The sequence below is a fragment of the Oncorhynchus nerka genome, unplaced genomic scaffold (genome assembly GCF_034236695.1).
Source record: "Oncorhynchus nerka isolate Pitt River unplaced genomic scaffold, Oner_Uvic_2.0 unplaced_scaffold_1790, whole genome shotgun sequence".
Lineage (NCBI taxonomy): Eukaryota > Metazoa > Chordata > Actinopteri > Salmoniformes > Salmonidae > Oncorhynchus > Oncorhynchus nerka.
Window position 1 is genome coordinate 8,876 of NW_027039532.1, and position 20,952 is coordinate 29,827.

Below are 20,952 nucleotides of genomic sequence, written 5' to 3' on the forward strand. Positions count from 1 at the left end.
AGGATACTGTCTGGGGCAGGAAAGCCTCTGTCTGGGGCGGGAAGGCCTCTGTCTGGGGCGGGAAGGACATTGTCTGGGGCGGGAAGGCCTCTGTCTGGGGCGGGAAGGCCTCTGTCTGGGGGCAGGAAGGACACTGTCTGGGGCGGGAAGGCCTCTGTCTGGGGCAGGAAGGCCTCTGTCTGGGGCGGGAATGCCTCTGTCTGGGGCAGGAAGGCCTCTGTCTGGGGGTGGGAAGTCCTCTGTCTGGGGCGGGAAAGACACTGTCTGGGGTGGGAGGGCCTCTGTCTGGGGCAGGAAGGCCTCTGTCTGGGGCGGGAAGGCCTCTGTCTGGGGTGGGAAGGCCTCTGTCTGGGGTGGGAAGGCCTCTGTCTGGGGTGGGAAGGCCTCTGTCTGGGGGCAGGAAGAAAACTTTGAACGTTTCATGCTAAGATTCATAATACCGAGATATTGGTGATTTTATGAACTTAATCAGATCTAAATTATTTTATTGTCACTGAATGTATTATGTACTAATCAAATGTGTTAAACATGTTGTTAAATATGTAGTGTAGCCATTTCATTAATTCAGCCTATTCATTAGTGTAGCCATTTCATTAATTCAGCCTGTTCATTAGTGTAGCCAGTTCATTAATTCAGCCTATTCATTAGTGTAGCCAGTTCATTAGTGTAGCCAGTTCATTAATTCAGCCTATTCATTAATTCAGCCTGTTCATTAATTCAGCCTATTCATTAATTCAGCCTGTTCATTAATTCAGCCTATTCATTAATTCAGCCTGTTCATTAATTCAGCCTATTCATTAGTGTAGCCAGTTCATTAATTCAGCCTGTTCATTAATTCAGCCTATTCATTAGTGTAGCCAGTTCATTAATTCAGCCTATTCATTAGTGTAGCCAGTTCATTAGTGTAGCCAGTTCATTAGTGTAGCCAGTTCATTAGTGTAGCCAGTTCATTAGTGTAGCCAGTTCATTAGTGTAGCCAGTTCATTAGTGTAGCCAGTTCATTAGTGTAGCCATTTCATTAATTCAGCCTATTCATTAGTGTAGCCAGTTCATTAGTGTAGCCAGTTCATTAATTCAGCCTATTCATTAGTGTAGCCATTTCATTAGTGTAGCCAGTTCATTAATTCAGCCTGTTCATTAATTCAGCCTATTCATTAATTCAGCCTGTTCATTAATTCTGCCAGTTCATTAATTCAGCCTATTCATTAATTCAGCCTGTTCATTAATTCAGCCTATTCATTAATTCAGCCTGTTCATTAATTCTGCCTATTCATTAATTCAGCCTATTCATTAATTCAGCCTGTTCATTAATTCAGCCTATTCATTAATTCAGCCTGTTCATTAATTCAGCCTATTCATTAATTCAGCCTATTCATTAATTCAGCCTGTTCATTAATTCAGCCTATTCATTAATTCAGCCTGTTCATTAATTCAGCCTGTTCATTAATTCAGCCTATTCATTAACTCAGCCTATTAATTGTGATAATATTATATTCTAATTATGCTCTGGCCTGCCGACTTTAACTCAGAAAACAATTGTCCCGAAGCCAAACCTAGTTGACGAACCCTGTTTTATAGTATTCCATGGCCTTTACTGGCCAACTGCTGTTATGGTTATGATATACTATGGTGTTGTGTCACTAGACTTTGACCAGATATTATTGCATCCAAAGATCAACTGAACCTAGATTATAGATACAGAGACACTTGTCATCAGGAAGGTTCTCTCTCAGCACAACGGAAAATATCTCAATGACTTGACATGTTCTGGTTGTGAATTCAGGCTACAAGGTAAGACTCTTCCCAGTGATTATTGTAAAGTGTGTAGAGAAATGCAATGTCTGGTGTTATTTTAGTATAGTGAATGACAGTAAAACACTCAGATGTAACAGTCCATTTCACCTGGGACAGCTACGTGACAGTTCAATCATACAAAATGGCGCTAACTGGGTGTAGTCAAGTCACATTCAATAACATGTTGTTCATATAGCTAACTGGGTGTAGTCAAGTCACATTCAATAACATGTTGTTCATATAGCTAACTGGGTGTAGTCAAGTCACATTCAATAACATGTTGTTCATATAGCTAACTGGGTGTAGTCAAGTCACATTCAATAACATGTTGTTCATATAGCTAACTGGGTGTAGTCAAGTCACATTCAATAACATGTTGTTCATATAGCTAACTGGGTGTAGTCAAGTCACATTCAATAACATGTTGTTCATATAGCTAACTGGGTGTAGTCAAGTCACATTCAATAACATGTTGTTCATATAGCTAACTGGGTGTAGTCAAGTCACATTCAATAACATGTTGTTCATATAGCTAACTGGGTGTAGTCAAGTCACATTCAATAACATGTTGTTCATATAGCTAACTGGGTGTAGTCAAGTCACATTCAATAACATGTTGTTCATATAGCTAACTGGGTGTAGTCAAGTCACATTCAATAACATGTTGTTCATATAGCTAACTGGGTGTAGTCAAGTCACATTCAATAACATGTTGTTCATATAGCTAACTGGGTGTAGTCAAGTCACATTCAATAACATGTTGTTCATATAGCTAACTGGGTGTAGTCAAGTCACATTCAATAACATGTTGTTCATATAGCTAACTGGGTGTAGTCAAGTCACATTCAATAACATGTTGTTCATATAGCTAACTGGGTGTAGGCAAGTCACATTCAATAACATGTTGTTCATATATTGCGTAGGCAATGAAATGAAAAAACATATTGTTCATATATTCGTATATTGAGGATATTTTACAATTTGTATATTTTTTCATGTATTATAATTCAATGACATGTTGGATCTCTGTTTAGGGGTCATTGCTCGATAATGAGTCTCTCTGGGGAGAGAGAGGAGGGCAGCCAATTCTCTAAAATGAGTCTCTCTGGGGAGAGAGAGGAGGGCAGCCAATTCTCTAAAATGAGTCTCTCTGGGGAGAGAGAGGAGGGCAGCCAATTCTCTAAAATGAGTCTCTCTGGGGAACATGACACCAACGTTAAGAGGTGAGATTACAATTTTGTTTAAGAATTTATGAAGAGTTTATATCCATAATTTTTTCACATTTGTGTTTTTTCATCAGAAATTAAGTCTTCTGGGTACCTTCATGTGTAAAATATTACTTTTCTAAGATTCATAGATTGTAGTGTCTGATACTTTCCCCTAAACGTCAACTGAGCGGTGCAGAGACACCATTCAAATGTGTGCAGATTCATCACATCTTCAGCTGGAAACACTAAGTGATGTTGTCCGTCTGTGACCAAAGAGAAAGTGGTCTGAGTTCAATTCTAGGAAATTATTTAGTTTATTTTTTTCATTTTGGGGGCTGAACATCACAGCGAATATTGTTACATCACAGCGAATATTGTTACATCACAGCGAATATTGTTACATCACAGTGAATATTGTTACATCACAGCGAATATTGTTACATCACAGCGAATATTGTTACATCACAGTGAATATTGTTACATCACAGCGAATATTGTTACATCACAGTGAATATTGTTACATCACAGCGAATATTGTTACATCACAGTGAATATTGTTACATCACAGTGAATATTGTTACATCACAGTGAATATTGTTACATCACAGCGAATATTGTTACATCACAGTGAATATTGTTACATCACAGAGAATATTGTTACATCACAGCGAATATTGTTACATCACAGCGAATATTGTTACATCACAGTGAATATTGTTACATCACAGAGAATATTGTTACATCACAGTGAATATTGTTACATCACAGTGAATATTGTTACATCACAGCGAATATTGTTACATCACAGTGAATATTGTTACATCACAGAGAATATTGTTACATCACAGCGAATATTGTTACATCACAGTGAATATTGTTACATCACAGCGAATATTGTTACATCACAGCAAGATGAAACTAATATTGTTACATTCTCTAGATTCTCCCGTTTCATTTGATCTATAGAGCCCCACAGTGGAGGTGTCATAATACCCATAACACCTAGAGGTCAAACAGGGAAATGGTTCCAATAGTTTTATAGAGCCCCACAGTGGAGGTGTCATAATACCCATAACACCTAGCGCTCAAACAGGGAAATGGTTCCAATAGTTTTATAGAGCCCCACAGTGGAGGTGTCATAATACCCATAACACCTAGCGGTCAAACAGGGAAATGGTTCCAATAGTTTTATAGAGCCCCACAGTGGTGTCATAATACCCATAAGACCTAGCGGTCAAACAGGGAAATGGTTCCAATAGTTTTATAGAGCCCCACAGTGGAGGTGTTATAGTACCCATAACACCTAGCGGTCAAACAGGGAAATGGTTCCAATAGTTTTATAGAGCCCCACAGTGGAGGTGTTATAATACCCATAACACCTAGCGGTCAAACAGGGAAATGGTTCCAATAGTTTTATAGAGCCCCACAGTGGAGGTGTTATAATACCCATAACACCTAGCGGTCAAACAGGGAAATGGTTCCAATAGTTTTATAGAGCCCCACAGTGGTGTCATAATACCCATAAGACCTAGCGGTCAAACAGGGAAATGGTTCCAATAGTTTTATAGAGCCCACAGTGGAGGTGTTATAGTACCCATAACACCTAGCGGTCAAACAGGGAAATGGTTCCAATAGTTTTATAGAGCCCCACAGTGGAGGTGTTATAATACCCATAACACCTAGCGGTCAAACAGGGAAATGGTTCCAATAGTTTTATAGAGCCCCACAGTGGAGGTGTTATAATACCCATAACACCTAGCGGTCAAACAGGGAAATGGTTCCAATAGTTTTATAGAGCCCCACAGTGGAGGTGTTATAATACCCATAACACCTAGCGGTCAAACAGGGAAATGGTTCCAATAGTTTATAGAGCCCCACAGTGGAGGTGTCATAATACCCATAACACCTAGCGGTCAAACAGGGAAATGGTTCCAATAGTTTTTCCACCTTGCATTTTTCCCATAGGGAATTGTAGAAACACTTGAGCCTTTTGGATGGACACTTCTAATGTAACTTTATGGCAGCATCCAATGGGCTTTATTTTTCGAGATCTCCTGTAGATGTTGAGGTGACATAGTGTCTCCATGAGTGACAGAACACTGAGCCAATCATGACTAACTACAGAACATTGCCAACCCCTATGCTCAGTATTTTCCACTGGCTGCTCATTGCCTTCATTCATGCAGAGATGGGCAGCCTGAAGGTCTCCTCATTGATTTAGCTGGGAAGGGGAGAAATTGTGCTTTACATTGGTATTCATATTACAGTTGACCTGGAAGTATTACGTTTTTAGGAGCTAAAATAAGGTCAATTGTACGGAACAGTGCAATATACAAATGTTTGTTAGCTATCTTTACGCTTCCACTGTCTGATTCTCCTCTCTTCACTAGATGGACAGTAACTTTAGTGTTTAACCCTCCTCTCTTCACTAGATGGACGGTAACTTTAGTGTTTAACCCTCTGTATCCAAGGACCAAACTTTTGAATATAATTTTTCGGGGCTCTTCAAGTAGGCTGGACACCTTACATTTTTAACAATGTTTTTTCTGATGAAAACTAGTTCACTGCATCTGCCATGGAGCCCAGTTTCATAACATTACCTTATTTGCCTAGCTATGAAGTAATCGCACAGAGTAGGCTGAGGTGATCTTCGGGAATAACGATGGAGTTCGCTACAGTGTTGAGGTACCGAAGTTTGTTGTTCAGACGAACGACCTGCTAGCTAGCCAAGCTAGTCGGTAACTTTAGTGTTTAACCCCTCTGTGTCCATGGACCAAACTTTTTAATATTATTTTCGGGCGCCTGGGTTTAATTGTTTGTAAAACTTTAGTGGAGAGCTCTCCATTTTGGTTTTAGGTTTGCCTTCAGAAAGTATTCACACCCCTTGAATTGTTCCACATTTTGTTGTGTCAAAGCCTGAATTTAAAATGGATTCATTCAGATGTTTTGGGGTCACTGGCCTGAACACACAACACCCCATAATGTCAAAGTGGAATTATGTTTTATGAAGTCTTTACAAAATGTATTTAAAATGAAAAGCTGAAATGTCTTGAATCATTAAGTATTCAGCCCCTTTGTTATGGCCCCAAGTCTAAAGAGGTTCAGGAGGAGAAATGAGCTTAAACAAGTCACACAATAATCAGCAGTGGTGCTGCAGTGGTGCTGCAGTGGTGCCTGGGTAATATCACTGGGGAAGACATGTTACAACACATGTGTTGTGATAATAGTGGGTAATATCACTGGGGAAGACATGTTACAACACATGTGTTGTGATAATAGTGGGTAGCTGCTCAGATAGCTGATGTTTGAAGTTGGTGAGGGAGATAAAAGTCTCCAACTTCAGCGATTTTTGCAATTCATTCCAGTCACAGGCAGCAGAGTAATGGAACGAAAGGCGGCCGAATGAGGTGTTGGCTTTAGGGATGATCAATGAGATACACCTGCTGGAGCGCGTGCTACGGATGGGTGTTGACATCGTGACCAGTGAGCTGAGATAAGGCGGAGCTTTGCCTAGCATGGCCTTGTAGATGACCTGGAGCCAGTGGGTCTGGCGACGAATATGTAGCGAGGGCCAGCCAACTAGAGCATACAAGTCGCAGTGGTGGGTAGTATAAGGTGCTTTAGTGACAAAACGGATGGCACTGTGATAAACTGCATCCAGTTTGCTGAGAAGAGTGTTGGAAGCAATTTTGTAGATGACATCGCCGAAGTCGAGGATCGGTAGGATAGTCAGTTTTACCAGGGTAAGCTTGGCAGCGTGAGTGAAGGAGGCTTTGTTGCGGAATAGAAAGCCGACTCTTGATTTGATTTTCGATTGGAGATGTTTGATATGGGTCTGGAAGGAGAGTTTGCAGTCTAGCCAGACACCTAGGTACTTATAGGTGTCCACATATTCAAGGTCGGAACCATCCAGTGTGGTGATGCTAGTCGGGCAAGCGGGTGCAGGCAGCGATCGGTTGAAAAGCATGCATTTGGTTTTACTAGCGTTTAAGAGCAGTTGGAGGCCACGGAAGGAGTGTTGTATGGCATTGAAGCTCGATTGGAGGTTAGATAGCACAGTGTCCAATGACGGGCCGAAAGTGTATAGAATGGTGTCGTCTGCGTAGAGGTGGATCAGGGAATCACCCGCAGCAAGAGCAACATCATTGATATACACAGAGAAAAGAGTCGGCCCGAGAATTGAACCCTGTGGCACCCCCATAGAGACTGCCAGAGGACCGGACAACATGCCCTCCGATTTGACACACTGAACTCTGTCTGCAAAGTAATTGGTGAACCAGGCAAGGCAGTCAACCCGAAAAACCGAGGCATCTGCCATGGAGCCCACACATGTGTTGTGATAATAGTGGGTAATATCACTGGGGAAGACATGTTACACCACATGTGTTGTGATAATAGTGGGTAATATCACTGGGGAAGACATGGTACACCACATGTGTTGTGATAATAGTGGGTAATATAGTGGGTAATATCACTGGGGAAGACATGGTACACCACATGTGTTGTGATAATAGTGGGTAATATAGTGGGTAATATCACTGGGGAAGACATGGTACACCACATGTGTTGTGATAATAGTGGGTAATATCACTGGGGAAGACATGGTACACCACATGTGTTGTGATAATAGTGGGTAATATCACTGGGAAGACATGTACAACACATGTGTTGTGTTAATAGTGGTAATATAGTGGGTAATATCACTGGGGAAGACATGGTACACCACATGTGTTGTGATAATAGTGGGTAATATAGTGGGTCATATCACTGGGGAAGACATGGTACACCACATGTGTTGTGATAATAGTGGGTAATATAGTGGGTCATATCACTGGGGAAGACATGGTACACCACATGTGTTGTGATAATAGTGGGTAATATCACTGGGGAAGACATGTTACACCACATGTGTTGTGATAATAGTGGGTAATATAGTGGGTAATATCACTGGGGAAGACATGGTACACCACATGTGTTGTGATAATAGTGGGTAATATCACTGGGGAAGACATGGTACAACACATGTGTTGTGATAATAGTGGGTAATATCACTGGGGAAGACATGGTACAACACATGTGTTGTGTTAATAGTGGGTAATATAGTGGGTAATATCACTGGGGAAGACATGGTACACCACATGTGTTGTAATAATAGTGGGTAATATAGTGGGTAATATCACTGGGGAAGACATGGTACAACACATGTGTTGTGTTAATAGTGGGTAATATAGTGGGTAATATCACTGGGGAAGACATGGTACACCACATGTGTTGTGATAATAGTGGGTAATATCACTGGGGAAGACATGTTACACCACATGTGTTGTGATAATAGTGGGTAATATCACTGGGGAAGACATGTTACACCACATGTGTTGTGATAATAGTGGGTAATATAGTGGGTAATATCACTGGGGAAGACATGGTACACCACATGTGTTGTGATAATAGTGGGTAATATAGTGGGTAATATCACTGGGGAAGACATGTTACAACACATGTGTTGTGATAATAGTGGGTAATATAGTGGGTAATATCACTGGGGAAGGTCTATCACCCTGTCATACTGTTTAATTTTTTATATTTTTATTTCACCTTTATTTAACCAGGTAGGCTAGTTGAGAACACCTTTATTTAACCAGGTAGGCTAGTTGAGAACACCTTTATTTAACCAGGTAGGCTAGTTGAGAACACCTTTATTTAACCAGGTAGGCTAGTTGAGAACACCTTTATTTAACCAGGTAGGCTAGTTGAGAACACCTTTATTTAACCAGGTAGGCTAGTTGAGAACACCTTTATTTAACCAGGTAGGCTAGTTGAGAACACCTTTATTAACCAGGTAGGCTAGTTGAGAACACCTTTATTTAACCAGGTAGGCTAGTTGAGAACACCTTTATTTAACCAGGTAGGCTAGTTGAGAACAACTGCGACCTGGCCAAGATAAAGCATAGCAGTTCGACACATATAACAACACAGAGTTACACATGGAATGAACCAACATACAAGCAACAATACAGTAGATCTATATACAGCATGTGTAAATGAGGCAGGATGAGAGAGGTAATAAATACAGTAGATTTATATACAGCATGTGTAAATGAGGCAGGATGAGAGAGGTAATAAATACAGTAGATCTATATACAGCATGTGTAAATGAGGCAGGATGAGAGAGGTAATAAATACAGTAGATCTATATACAGCATGTGTAAATGAGGCAGGATGAGAGAGGTAATAAATACAGTAGATCTATATACAGCATGTGTAAATGAGGCAGGATAAGAGAGGTAATAAATACAGTAGATCTATATACAGCATGTGGAGATGAGGCAGGATGAGAGAGGTAATAAATACAGTAGATCTATATACAGCATGTGGAGATGAGGCAGGATGAGAGAGGTAATAAATACAGTAGATCTATATACAGCATGTGTAAATGAGGCAGGATGAGAAAGGTAATAAATACAGTAGATCTATATACAGCATGTGTAAATGAGGCAGGATGAGAGAGGTAATAAATTCAGTAGATCTATATACAGCATGTGTAAATGAGGCAGGATAAGAGAGGTAATAAATACAGTAGATCTATATACAGCATGTGTAAATGAGGCAGGATAAGAGAGGTAATAAATACTGTATATACCTTTATTTTTTGTCCTCGGCTACTTGGCTAAAAAGCTTGGTTCGCAACTTTCGCTAGTTAACTATTAAACATTAGCCGTCTACATCTAGCTACATATTGAACTTCCATCCTCTCAGGTCAGGGGCGCAATGTATGAATTAATGATTAGTTCAGAATCAGCTTTATAATCATTAGCCAGTATGGAGAATTAAATAAAACCACAAGTCCAAATTCCCATCTCCATCTCCGTGCCTCACAAAGAAGGACACTTATTGGTAGATGGGAAAAACAAAAGCAGGCATTGAATTTGCCTTTGAGCCTGGTGATGTTGTTATTAATTACACTTTGGATGGTGTATCAATACACCCAGTCACTACAAAGATACAGGCGTCTTCCTAACTTAGTTGCCGGAGAGGAAGGAAACCTCTCATTGATTTCAGCATGAGGCCAATGGTGACTTAAAAACAGTTACAGAGTTTAATGGCTGTGATAGGAGAAACCTGAGGATGGATCAACAACAGTATAGTTACTCCTCAATACTAACCTAACTGACAGAGTTTAATGGCTGTGATAGGAGAACACTGAGGATGGATCAACAACAGTATAGTTACTCCTCAATACTAACCTAACTGACAGAGTTTAATGGCTGTGATAGGAGAACACTGAGGATGGATCAACAACATTATACTTACTCCTCAATACTAACCTAACTGACAGAGTTTAATGGCTGTGATAGGAGAACACTGAGGATGGATCAACAACAGTATAGTTACTCCTCAATACTAACCTAACTGACAGAGTTTAATGGCTGTGATAGGAGAACACTGAGGATGGCTCAACAACATTATAGTTACTCCTCAATACTATTGAGGAGATGTCTTGAAGAAACGCGTCTGGGTTTAGAACTCTGTGTCTCTGCGACAGTGGGAGGTTTGTTTTGCATGGCCCGGTGCTACAGGTGGGTGGACATATATTTTAAGGACCAATGGAATGGTCTAAAATGCTCAAACTCTGCTCACCCGGGGAGCCGGGCAATGAACAACTAATTCACCCTGTGACCGTTACTTTATTTCCTCATATGAAATGGAAAGTAACTTTGTAGCCGACGCAGTTCCAGAATGTCTGTTGAAACTGTGTCTCATATGGAACGTTAGAACAGTGGTGGAAACAGAACTCAGTTCCAGAATGTCTGTTGAAACTGTGTCTCATATGGAACGTTAGAACAGTGGTGGAAACAGAACTCAGTTCCAGAATGTCTGTTGAAACTGTGTCTCATATGGAACGTTAGAACAGTGGTGGAAACAGAACTCAGTTCCAGAATGTCTGTTGAAACTGTGTCTCATATGGAACGTTAGAACAGTGGTGGAAACAGAACTCAGTTCCAGAATGTCTGTTGAAACTGTGTCTCATATGGAACGTTAGAACAGTGGTGGAAACAGAACTCGGTTCTCAAACTGGAGTAAAAGTAAAGATTCCTTCATAGAAAATGACTCAAGTAAAAGTGAAAGTCACCCAGTAAAATACTACTTCAGGAAAAGTCAAAGTATTTGGTTTCAAATATAATTAAGTATTAAAAGTCAAAGTATTTGGTTTTAAATATAATTAAGTATCAAAAGTAAAAGTAAAGTAGTAATAATTGAAAACTCCTTTTATTAATCAAACCAGACGGCACCATTCTCTTGTTATTTCAATTTATGGATAGCCAGGGTCACACTCCAACACTCAGACATCATTTAAAAACAAAGCATTTGTGTTTAGTGAGTCTGCCAGGTCATAGTCAGTAGGGATGACCAGGGATGTTCTCTGTTTAGTGAGTCTGCCAGATAAGAGGCAGTAGGGATGACCAGGGATGTTCTCTGTTTAGTGAGTCTGCCAGATCAAAGGCAGTAGGGATGACCAGGGATGTTCTCTGTTTAGTGAGTCCTCCAGATCAAAGGCAGTAGGGATGACCAGGGATGTTCTCTGTTTAGTGAGTCCTCCAGATCAGACGCAGTAGGGATGACCAGGGATGTTCTCTGTTTAGTGAGTCCTCCAGATCAGAGGCAGTAGGGATGACCAGGGTTGTTCTCTGTTTAGTGAGTCCTCCAGATCAGAGGCAGTAGGGATGACCAGGGTTGTTCTCTGTTTAGTGAGTCCTCCAGATCAGAGGCAGTAGGGATGACCAGGGTTGTTCTCTGTTTAGTGAGTCTGCCAGATAAGAGGCAGTAGGGATGACCAGGGTTGTTCTCTGTTTAGTGAGTCTGCCAGATAAGAGGCAGTAGGGATGATCAGGTTTGTTCTCTTGATAAGTGAGTGAATTTTTCTGTCCTGCTAAGCATTCAAAATGTAATGAGTACTTTTGGGTGTCAGGGAAAATGTACGGAGTAAAAAGTACATAATTTTCTTTATGACTGTAGTGAAGTAAAAGTAAAAGTTGTTAAAAATATAAATAGTAAAGTACAGATTCCCCCCAAAAACTACTTAAGTAGTACTTTAAAGTATTTTACTGAAGTACTTTACACCACTGCATTAGAAGACAGATAAATGTGTTGATTTGACAGAAATGATGGTCTCAGCTATAAATATCTGGCATTACTCATCTCATATGTAGATACTATATTCTGTACTATTCTACTGTATCTTAGTCTATGTATTACTCATCTCATATGTAGATACTGTATTCTGTACTATTCTACTGTATCTTAGTCTATGTATTACTCATCTCATATGTATATACTGTATTCTATACTATTCTACTGTATCTTAGTCTATGCATTACTCATCTCATATGTAGATACTGTATTCTGTACTATTCTACTGTATCTTAGTCTATGCATTACTATTCTCATATGTATATACTATATTCGATACTATTCTACTGTATCTTAGTCTATGCATTACTCATCTCATATGTATATACTGCATTCTATACTGTTCTACTGTACCTTAGTCTAGGCATTACTCATCTAATATGTATATACTGTATTCTATACTATGTTGGAACATTGCTGAGGGGACTTGCTTCCATTCAGCCACAAGAGCATTAGGGAGGTCGGGCACGGATGTTGGGTGATTAGGCCTGGCTCGAAGTCAGCGTTCCAATTCATCCCAAAGGTGTTCGATGGGGTTGAGGTCAGGGCTCTTTGCAGGCCAGTCAAGTTCTTCCACACCGATCTCGACAAGCCATTTCTGTATGGACCTGGCTTTGTGCACGGGGACATTGTCATGCTGAAACTGGAAAGGGCCTTTCCCAAACTGTTGCCACCAAGTTGGAAGCACAGAATCGTCTAGAATGTAATTTTATACTGTAGCGTTAAGATTTATCTTCACTAGCACTAAGGAAAAACAGCCCCAGACCATTATTACTCCTCCACCAAACTTTACAGTTGGCACTATGCATTCGGGCAGGTAGCGTTTTCGAGGCATCCGCCAAACCCAGATTCTTCTGTCGGACTGCCAGATGGTGAAGTGTGATTCATAACTCCAAAGAATCTTTACACCAATCAAGCCGATGCTTGGCATTGCACATGGTTATCTTGTATGTGGCTGCTCGGCGATGGAAACTCATTTCATGAAGCTTCCGACGAAACAGTTATTTTGCTGACGTTGCAGAACTTGGTATTGAGTGTTGCAACCGAGGACAGACCGTTTTTCTGTGCCTCTGCACTCGGTGGTCCCGTTCTGTGAACTTGTGTGGCCTACCACTTCACGGTTGAGCCGTTGTTGCTCCTAAATGTTTCCACTTCACTTCACATCCTATTTCTTCACAGTTGAGCCGTTGTAGATGTAGATTGCATGGCGGTCTGCTCGATTTTATACACCTGTCTGCAACGGGTGTGGCTGAAATAGCCGAATCCACTAATTTGAAGGGGTGTCCACATACTTTTGTATATATAGTGGACATTCTCTGTCCTGCTACTGGTAGGACTATAACATTATGTGAACTGATCTGAACAGGTTTAGACTGGTCATCTATGATATGTAGGTTATATACAGTACATTCTCTGTCCTGCTACTGGTTGGACTATAACATTATGTGAACTGACCTGAACAGGTTTAGACTGGTTATTTATGATATGTAGGCTATAGCCGAGGTATAGACCTTGATCTGCATATCACTAACAAACTGCTACTATACATTATAACCTAGTCTACTTTACATAATATAACATATATATATCACTAACAACCCACTGCTATACATTATAACCTAGTCTACTTTACATAATATAACATCTACATATCACTACCAACCCACTACTATACATTATAACCTAGTCTACTTTACATAATATAACATCTACATATCACTACCAACCCACATCTATGTATTATAACTTAGTCTACTTTACATAATATAACATCTACATATCACTAACAACCCACTACTATACATTATAACCTAGTCTACTTTACATAATATAACATCTACATATCACTAACAACCCACTACTATACATTATAACCTAGTCTACTTTACATAATATAACATATCAATAACAACCCACTACTATACATTATAACCTAGTCTACTTTACATAATATAACATATCACTAACAACCCACTACTATACATTATAACCTAGTCTACTTTACATAATATAACATCTACATATCACTAACAACCCACTACTATACATTATAACCTAGTCTACTTTACATAATATAACATCTACATAACACTAACAACCCACTACTATGCATTATAACCTAGTCTACTTTACATAATATAACATATCACTAACAACCCACTACTATACATTATAACCTAGTCTACTTTACATAATATAACATCTACATATCACTAACAAACCACTACTATACATTATAACCTAGTCTACTTTAGAGAGTAATAGGATACGGCATGTGTCAAAATTGATTGATTGCTGACCTTATGACCTGATGACGTGTACTGAATATGTGCCCCCGCCCCCCCCCCTGTTCGTGTGGTCATGTGTTAGAGGGTGTTTGAACTTTTGGGGCCCATGCCCCCTCCACCCCCCAGTTTTATCTCCCTTATGGTTGTTATCTATGAAGCAGGAATGTCTGGGGCTATAGATAGCGCTGGGACATAGGCATTATAAATGTCCAGAACAAGCCATTTTTAAGACCTGAATATGTGTGTGTGTGTGTGTGGGTGTGTGTGGGTGTGTGTGAGAAACAAGGAATGTGTGTGGGTGTGTGTGTGTGTGTGTGTGTGTTAGAAACAAGGTCCCTTGGGCATTGTGTCCATTTCAGGCTTTAAACAACAATTAAACAGCCATCTAAATAATGTTTCTCAGCCTAGTTTCCTATTGAGTTCTCTTTATATGTACAGGCACAGAGCTTCCAGATGGCTCCAGCCTAAGGATTTTCAGGGCATGTACACACGGGGAGATTAGAACCCCAAAGAAAAGATCCTAAAGGTACTTTCAGATTCAGGTTTATCATGACAGCCGCTTTATGAAAGGCCTTTACTTATGGCTAAACAGCTTCTACACAGCTTATTAATTAATGCTGTGGGATGAAATTAGGTGTTTCTAGGAGGTCTTAAACAGATCTACAGTGAAACAAACATGTACACTTTACACACATATTTATTGACATTTAAAAAGACCACAGTAACATGACAGAATTTGTGCAAAGGCAACGAAATCTGCTAGGGGATATTAAATGTACAACAGTAGTATTCTGTAATAAGCAATACGTGTTAAACATGAGGCACATGCAATCATGACCGCCTCTTTATGAAAGGCCTTTAATTAGGTGTTTCTAGGAGGTCTTAAACAGATCTACAGTGAAACAAACATGTACACTCTACACACATATTTATTGACTTTTAAAAAGACCACAGTAACATGACAGAATTTGTGCAAATGCGACGAAATCTGCTAGTAGATATTAAATGTACAACAGTAGTATTCGGTAACAAGCAATACGTGTTAAACATGAGGCACAGGCAATCATGACAGGCTCTTTATGAAAGGCCTTTAACTATGGCTAAACAGTTTTCTACACATCTTATTCATTAATGATGTGGGCATACCCAGGATTTACAGGCAGGACGTTTGATCTACACAGGGAGGGAAAACTTACGGAGTTATGATGGAGCGGGCAAGCGTCTTTGAGTTGGTGAATTCAAACGAATAATGGTCTTGTAGCTCCCTTCAGTAACCACGAGCACAACCGTTCCATGATTTTAACTGGCGGCTTTATTCTGTAGTTTCAGTGAGAATTATCCCCTTCAGTGAGAACTATAAAGTAAATTAAAAATACAGTTAAGCACACTCTTACAACATTATCTTAGGAGTGACTTATTAGCTTGGTATAACTCTGAAGTGCTTACATACATAACAGTTTAACCGGCGTTATAACGGGTTCAGATTAAACACATGAATAAAGGAAAAAATACCTCATTGGCTGCTTATTACAGAAGGGAGGAAATCAAACTTCACACTTATTATTCCTGGCATGAATTCACACTTCATCCTAACATACACTCTTCAACCTTTATGAACTACACCCGATGACATGAAAACTTAGCTAACGCAGCGCAGGATTGCCTTCCCTACAAAAGTGTGTTGCTACAATAAGGATCCCCGTTACAACAGTATTAGCTACGTAGTTCCGCTTGTATTATCATTTTCCCCACAGCGGACACATAAACAATACAAACAAAAGACAACGACATAACCTGTAAGTCTAACTGTCAGTTACAGGTCAGGGCTAACAGGACCCTTTATCTGTAAGAAATAGTAAACATTTTGGAATTATAACATGTGTTAAAATGTAGGTACTAAATATTTTGAATTAAATCACTGGTTTTAAAAATGTATCTCACGCTTTAACGATAGGGGAAGAGGTCATTTCATATTTCGTTTTAGGGGGGTTATTAACTTTATGGAAAACAATATTCACACAAACAACACCGCTTAGAGCAGCTTGGAGATTATTAGCCATGTAAGCGGGGAGCAAAAGAGCGGATTTAACCAACTCTGTACAAACCCCGACACGGGGTATGATAACTCTGACGCGTACGTCTAATGATTATTGTAGATGTTTACAACTGAGGGAGTTGACAGAAGGTCAATGAGATGTATAAAGGCAAATTGACATAACGGACCTCAAAGACCAACAGCCTACTTTATAATATAGAATGCAGGGGTGTGTACTGAACATGTAACCATTATAAAACAAAACATGTCTCGAAACACCTCCTAGTTAGGGACAGAACGTGGAGCATATACTTTAACACTGTTACCACAGCTTTAGCGCAAACCCACAGCCCCGAATATTTAGCTGCCAGGACAGATTAAAAAAGAGATGTGAATAAGGGAATCCCTCCTAATAGATATTTCTGAAGGCTACTGGACATAGGTGATTGGGAAGCGACTGTTAGACGTAGATTCTCAGAAGCAATTTATAGTCTTTCCTACAATGGTATGTTATAAAGTTTGTAATAATGTACAACTGTAGGTCTCCAATATTTTTACATAAAAACACTAATGATGCATGTTTAAATAGTAGTACAATTTGCTAATTAATTCGAACATGTCTTTAAAAAGTTAGTACTATATATTTTGGGTCTTAAATCTATTGTTTTAAAACAGTATCTCACCCTTTAACGAAGGGAAAATGTCCTTTCCAGCCATCAACCACGTCTGTCACGAAGAAAAAAATACAGAAAATCCGGGTGCGTGAGTGTGCGGTACAACTGTAGGCCTCCAATGTTTTTACATAAAATACTAATGATTCTTGTTTAAATAGTAGTACAATTTGGTCATTAATTCTAACACGTCTTTAAAACGTATGTACTAAATATTTTGGAATTAAATCACTGGTTTAAAAAATGTATCTCACCCTTTAACGATAGGAAAATGTCCTTTCACGACATCACCCCGGTCTGTCACGAAGAAAAAAGACACGGAAAATCAGGGTGCGTGCATGAGTGTGCGTGTGACGGAGCAGCAGGAGTGTGTGTGTGTGTGTGTGTGTGTTTGTTTCAAAAACAAAGGGTGGGGGTGTGTGTTCAACAGGGGCCCAAGCATGTAGCCCCATTCTATCTGTAGAGAATCGTTTGAAACCAAGGTGTGCACTATCATGCATAAGGCATGTCGAGATATCAGCCGACCACCCGGGGTTAAACATAGATACCTCTAATCTGCGGCCGGTGACCCCCCCCAACCCGGTTGCAGACAGAATGTCACGACATCCCCTCCTGTTGTTTGAATTCATAGCCTTTGTTCTCTAAACCAAATATCCTGTATCGGAGGAACCGATGAAACAGACAGTATTAGGTCTTTTTGTATGAAAGGTCTACGAACGTTGGAACATCTACAACTATTGAAGATGCAAAAAGGGGTTTTCAGAAATACATTTGGTTTGCAGATATGTATTATTATAAAAATAATATAACATTATTATCATCATCTAAAACACTTTAAAGGAGCTCTAATTCAAACATGCAAGGATATATATATATATATATATATATATATATGATACGATTACCCACTTTAAAACTGTTGCTGCAAAATCACTTCTCAATAGGTGTACATTTCAAGCTTTCAACAACAATAAACCAACCAGCTCAATAATGTTTCTCAGACTTACACACTGTTGAGTTTTCCTAGTTAGTAAAGAAACAACCACTAAGTCAAAACTACACGAATTGCCATTATTTTAGTTAACAGCCACCCATGGTTGACTTTGGTACTTTTTCTTTGTACTTGCACCAAGCCTCCAAGGGGTGTCAAAATTGATTGATTGCTGACCTTATGACCTGATGACATGTACAGAATATGTGCCCCCGCCCCCCCCCCTGTTCGTGTGGTCATGTGTTAGAGGGTGTTTGAACTTTTGGGGCCCATGCCCCCTCCACCCCCAGTTTTATCTCCCTTATGGTTGTTATCTATGAAGCAGGAATGTCTGGGGCTATAGATAGCGCTGTGGCCTCAGCATTATAAATGTCCAGAGCAAGCCATTTTTTAAAGACCTGAATATGTGTGTGTGTGGGTGTGTGTGGGTGTGTGTGAGAAACAAGGAATGTGTGTTGTTGTGTGTGTGTGTTAGAAACAAGGTCCCTTGGGCATTGTGTCCATTTCAGGCTTTAAACAACAATTAAACAACCATCTAAATAATGTTTCTCAGCCTAGTTTCCTATTGAGTTCTCTTTATATGTACAGGCACAGAGCTTCCAGATGGCTCCAGCCTAAGGATTTTCAGTGCATGTACACACGGGGAGATTAGAACCCCAAAGAAAAGATCCTAAAGGTACTTTCAGATTCAGGTTTATCATGACAGCCGCTTTATGAAAGGCCTTTACTTATGGCTAAACAGCTTCTACACAGCTTATTAATTAATGCTGTGGGATGAAATTAGGTGTTTCTAGGAGGTCTTAAACAGATCTACAGTGAAACAAACATGTACACTTTACACACATATTTATTGACTTTTAAAAAGACCACAGTAACATGACAGAATTTGTGCAAATGCGACGAAATCTGCTAGTGGATATTAAATGTACAACAGTAGTATTCGGTAACAAGCAATACGTGTTAAACATGAGGCACAGGCAATCATGACAGCCTCTTTATGAAAGGCCTTTAACTATGGCTAAACAGTTTTCTTTATCTGTAAGAAATACTAAACATTTTGAATTATAACATGTGTTAAAATGTATGTACTAAATATTTTGAATTAAATCACTTAAAAATGTATCTCACGCAACTCTGTACAAACCCGACACGGGGTATGATAACTCTGACGCGTACGTCTAATGATTATTGGAGATGTTTACAACTGAGGGAGTTGACAGTAGGTCAATGAGATGTATAAAGGCAAATTGACATAACGGACCTCAAAGACCAACAGCCTACTTTATAATATAGAATGCAGGGGTGTGTACTGAACATGTAACCATTATAAAACAAAAAATGTCTCGAAACACCTCCTAGTTAGGGACAGAACGTGGAGCATATACTTTAACACTATGTTACCACAGCTTTAGCGCAAACCCACAGCCCCGAATATTTAGCTGCCAGGACAGATTAAAAAAGAGATGTGAATAAGTGAACTGTTCCTAGGCCGTCATTGAAAATAAGAATTTGTTCTTAACTGACTTGCCTTGTAAAATAAAGGTAAAATTAAAAATAAATAAAAATCCCTCCAAATAGATATTTCTGAAGGCTACTGGACATAGGTGATTGGGAAGCGACTGTTAGACGTAGATTCTCAGAAACTATTTATAGTCTTTCCTACAATGGTATGTTATAAAGTCTGTAATAATGTACAACTGTAGACCTCCAATGTTTTTACATAAAAACACTAATGATGCATGTTTAAATAGTAGTACAATTTGGTAATTAATTCTAACACGTCTTTAAAACATTTGTACTAAATATTTTGTAATTAAATCACTGGTTTTAAAAATGTATCTCACCCTTTAACAATAGGAACATGTACTTTCCAAAATATATATTTTTTTTTCACCCGGTCTGTCACTGTAACGGCTTTCTTGTGGAGAAGGAGAGTCGGTCCAAAATGCAGCGTGATGATGATTCATGATATTTTAATGAAGGGAAAACTATACATGAAGAAACTACAAAATAATGAAATGTGAAAACCGAAACAGCCCTATCTGGTGCAAACACAAAGACAGGAACAATCACCCACAAAACACTCAAAGAATATGGCTGCCTAAATATGGTTCCCAATCAGAGACAACGATACACACCTGCCTCTGATTGAGAACCACTCCAGACAGCCATAGACTTAGCTAGATAACCCCACTAAGCCACACACCCAACACCCCACAAAACCCCAAGACAAAACACACCACAATAAACCCATGTCACACCCTGGCCTGACCAAATAACTGAAGACAAACACAATATATTACGACCAGGGCGTGACAGAACCCCCCTAAGGTGCGGACTCCCGGACGCACAGCAAAACAATAGGGGAGGGTCCGGGTGGGCGTCTGTCCATGGTGGCGGCTCCGGCGCGGGACGTGGACTCCACTCAATCAATGTCTTAGTCCCTCCTCCTCGCGTCCTAGGATAGTCCACCCTCGCCGCCGACCATGGCCTAGTAGTCCTCACCCAGAACCCCACTGGACTGAGCGGCAGCTCGGGACTGAGGGGCAGCTCGGGACTGAGGGGCAGCTCGGGACTGAGGGGCAGCTCGGGACTGAGGGGAAGCTCGGGACTGAGGGGAAGCTCGGGACTGAGGGGAAGCCCAGCACTGAGAGGAAGCCCAGCACTGAGAGGAAGCCCAGGCAGGTAGTTAGCTCCGGCAGATCCTGGCTGGCTGGCGGATCTGGAAGAGTCTGGTTGACTGGCGGATCTGGAAGAGTCTGGTTGACTGGCGGAT

General features: G+C 40.1%; 1 protein-coding gene across 3 annotated transcripts in view; it reads left to right on the forward strand.

Annotated features, from left to right (window-relative positions):
* Positions 1-1,697: 1,697 nt before the first annotated feature.
* LOC135567796 (NACHT, LRR and PYD domains-containing protein 3-like) overlaps positions 1,698-20,952 on the forward strand; it is a 56,592-nt gene continuing 37,337 nt past the window's right edge. For all 3 annotated transcript variants that reach the window (XM_065015013.1, XM_065015011.1, XM_065015012.1), the window contains exons 1-2: positions 1,698-1,791; positions 2,829-3,017. In XM_065015013.1, the coding sequence (XP_064871085.1) occupies positions 2,845-3,017 (173 nt within the window). In that variant the 5' untranslated portion in view covers positions 1,698-1,791; positions 2,829-2,844. The remainder of the gene's footprint in view (positions 1,792-2,828; positions 3,018-20,952) is intronic.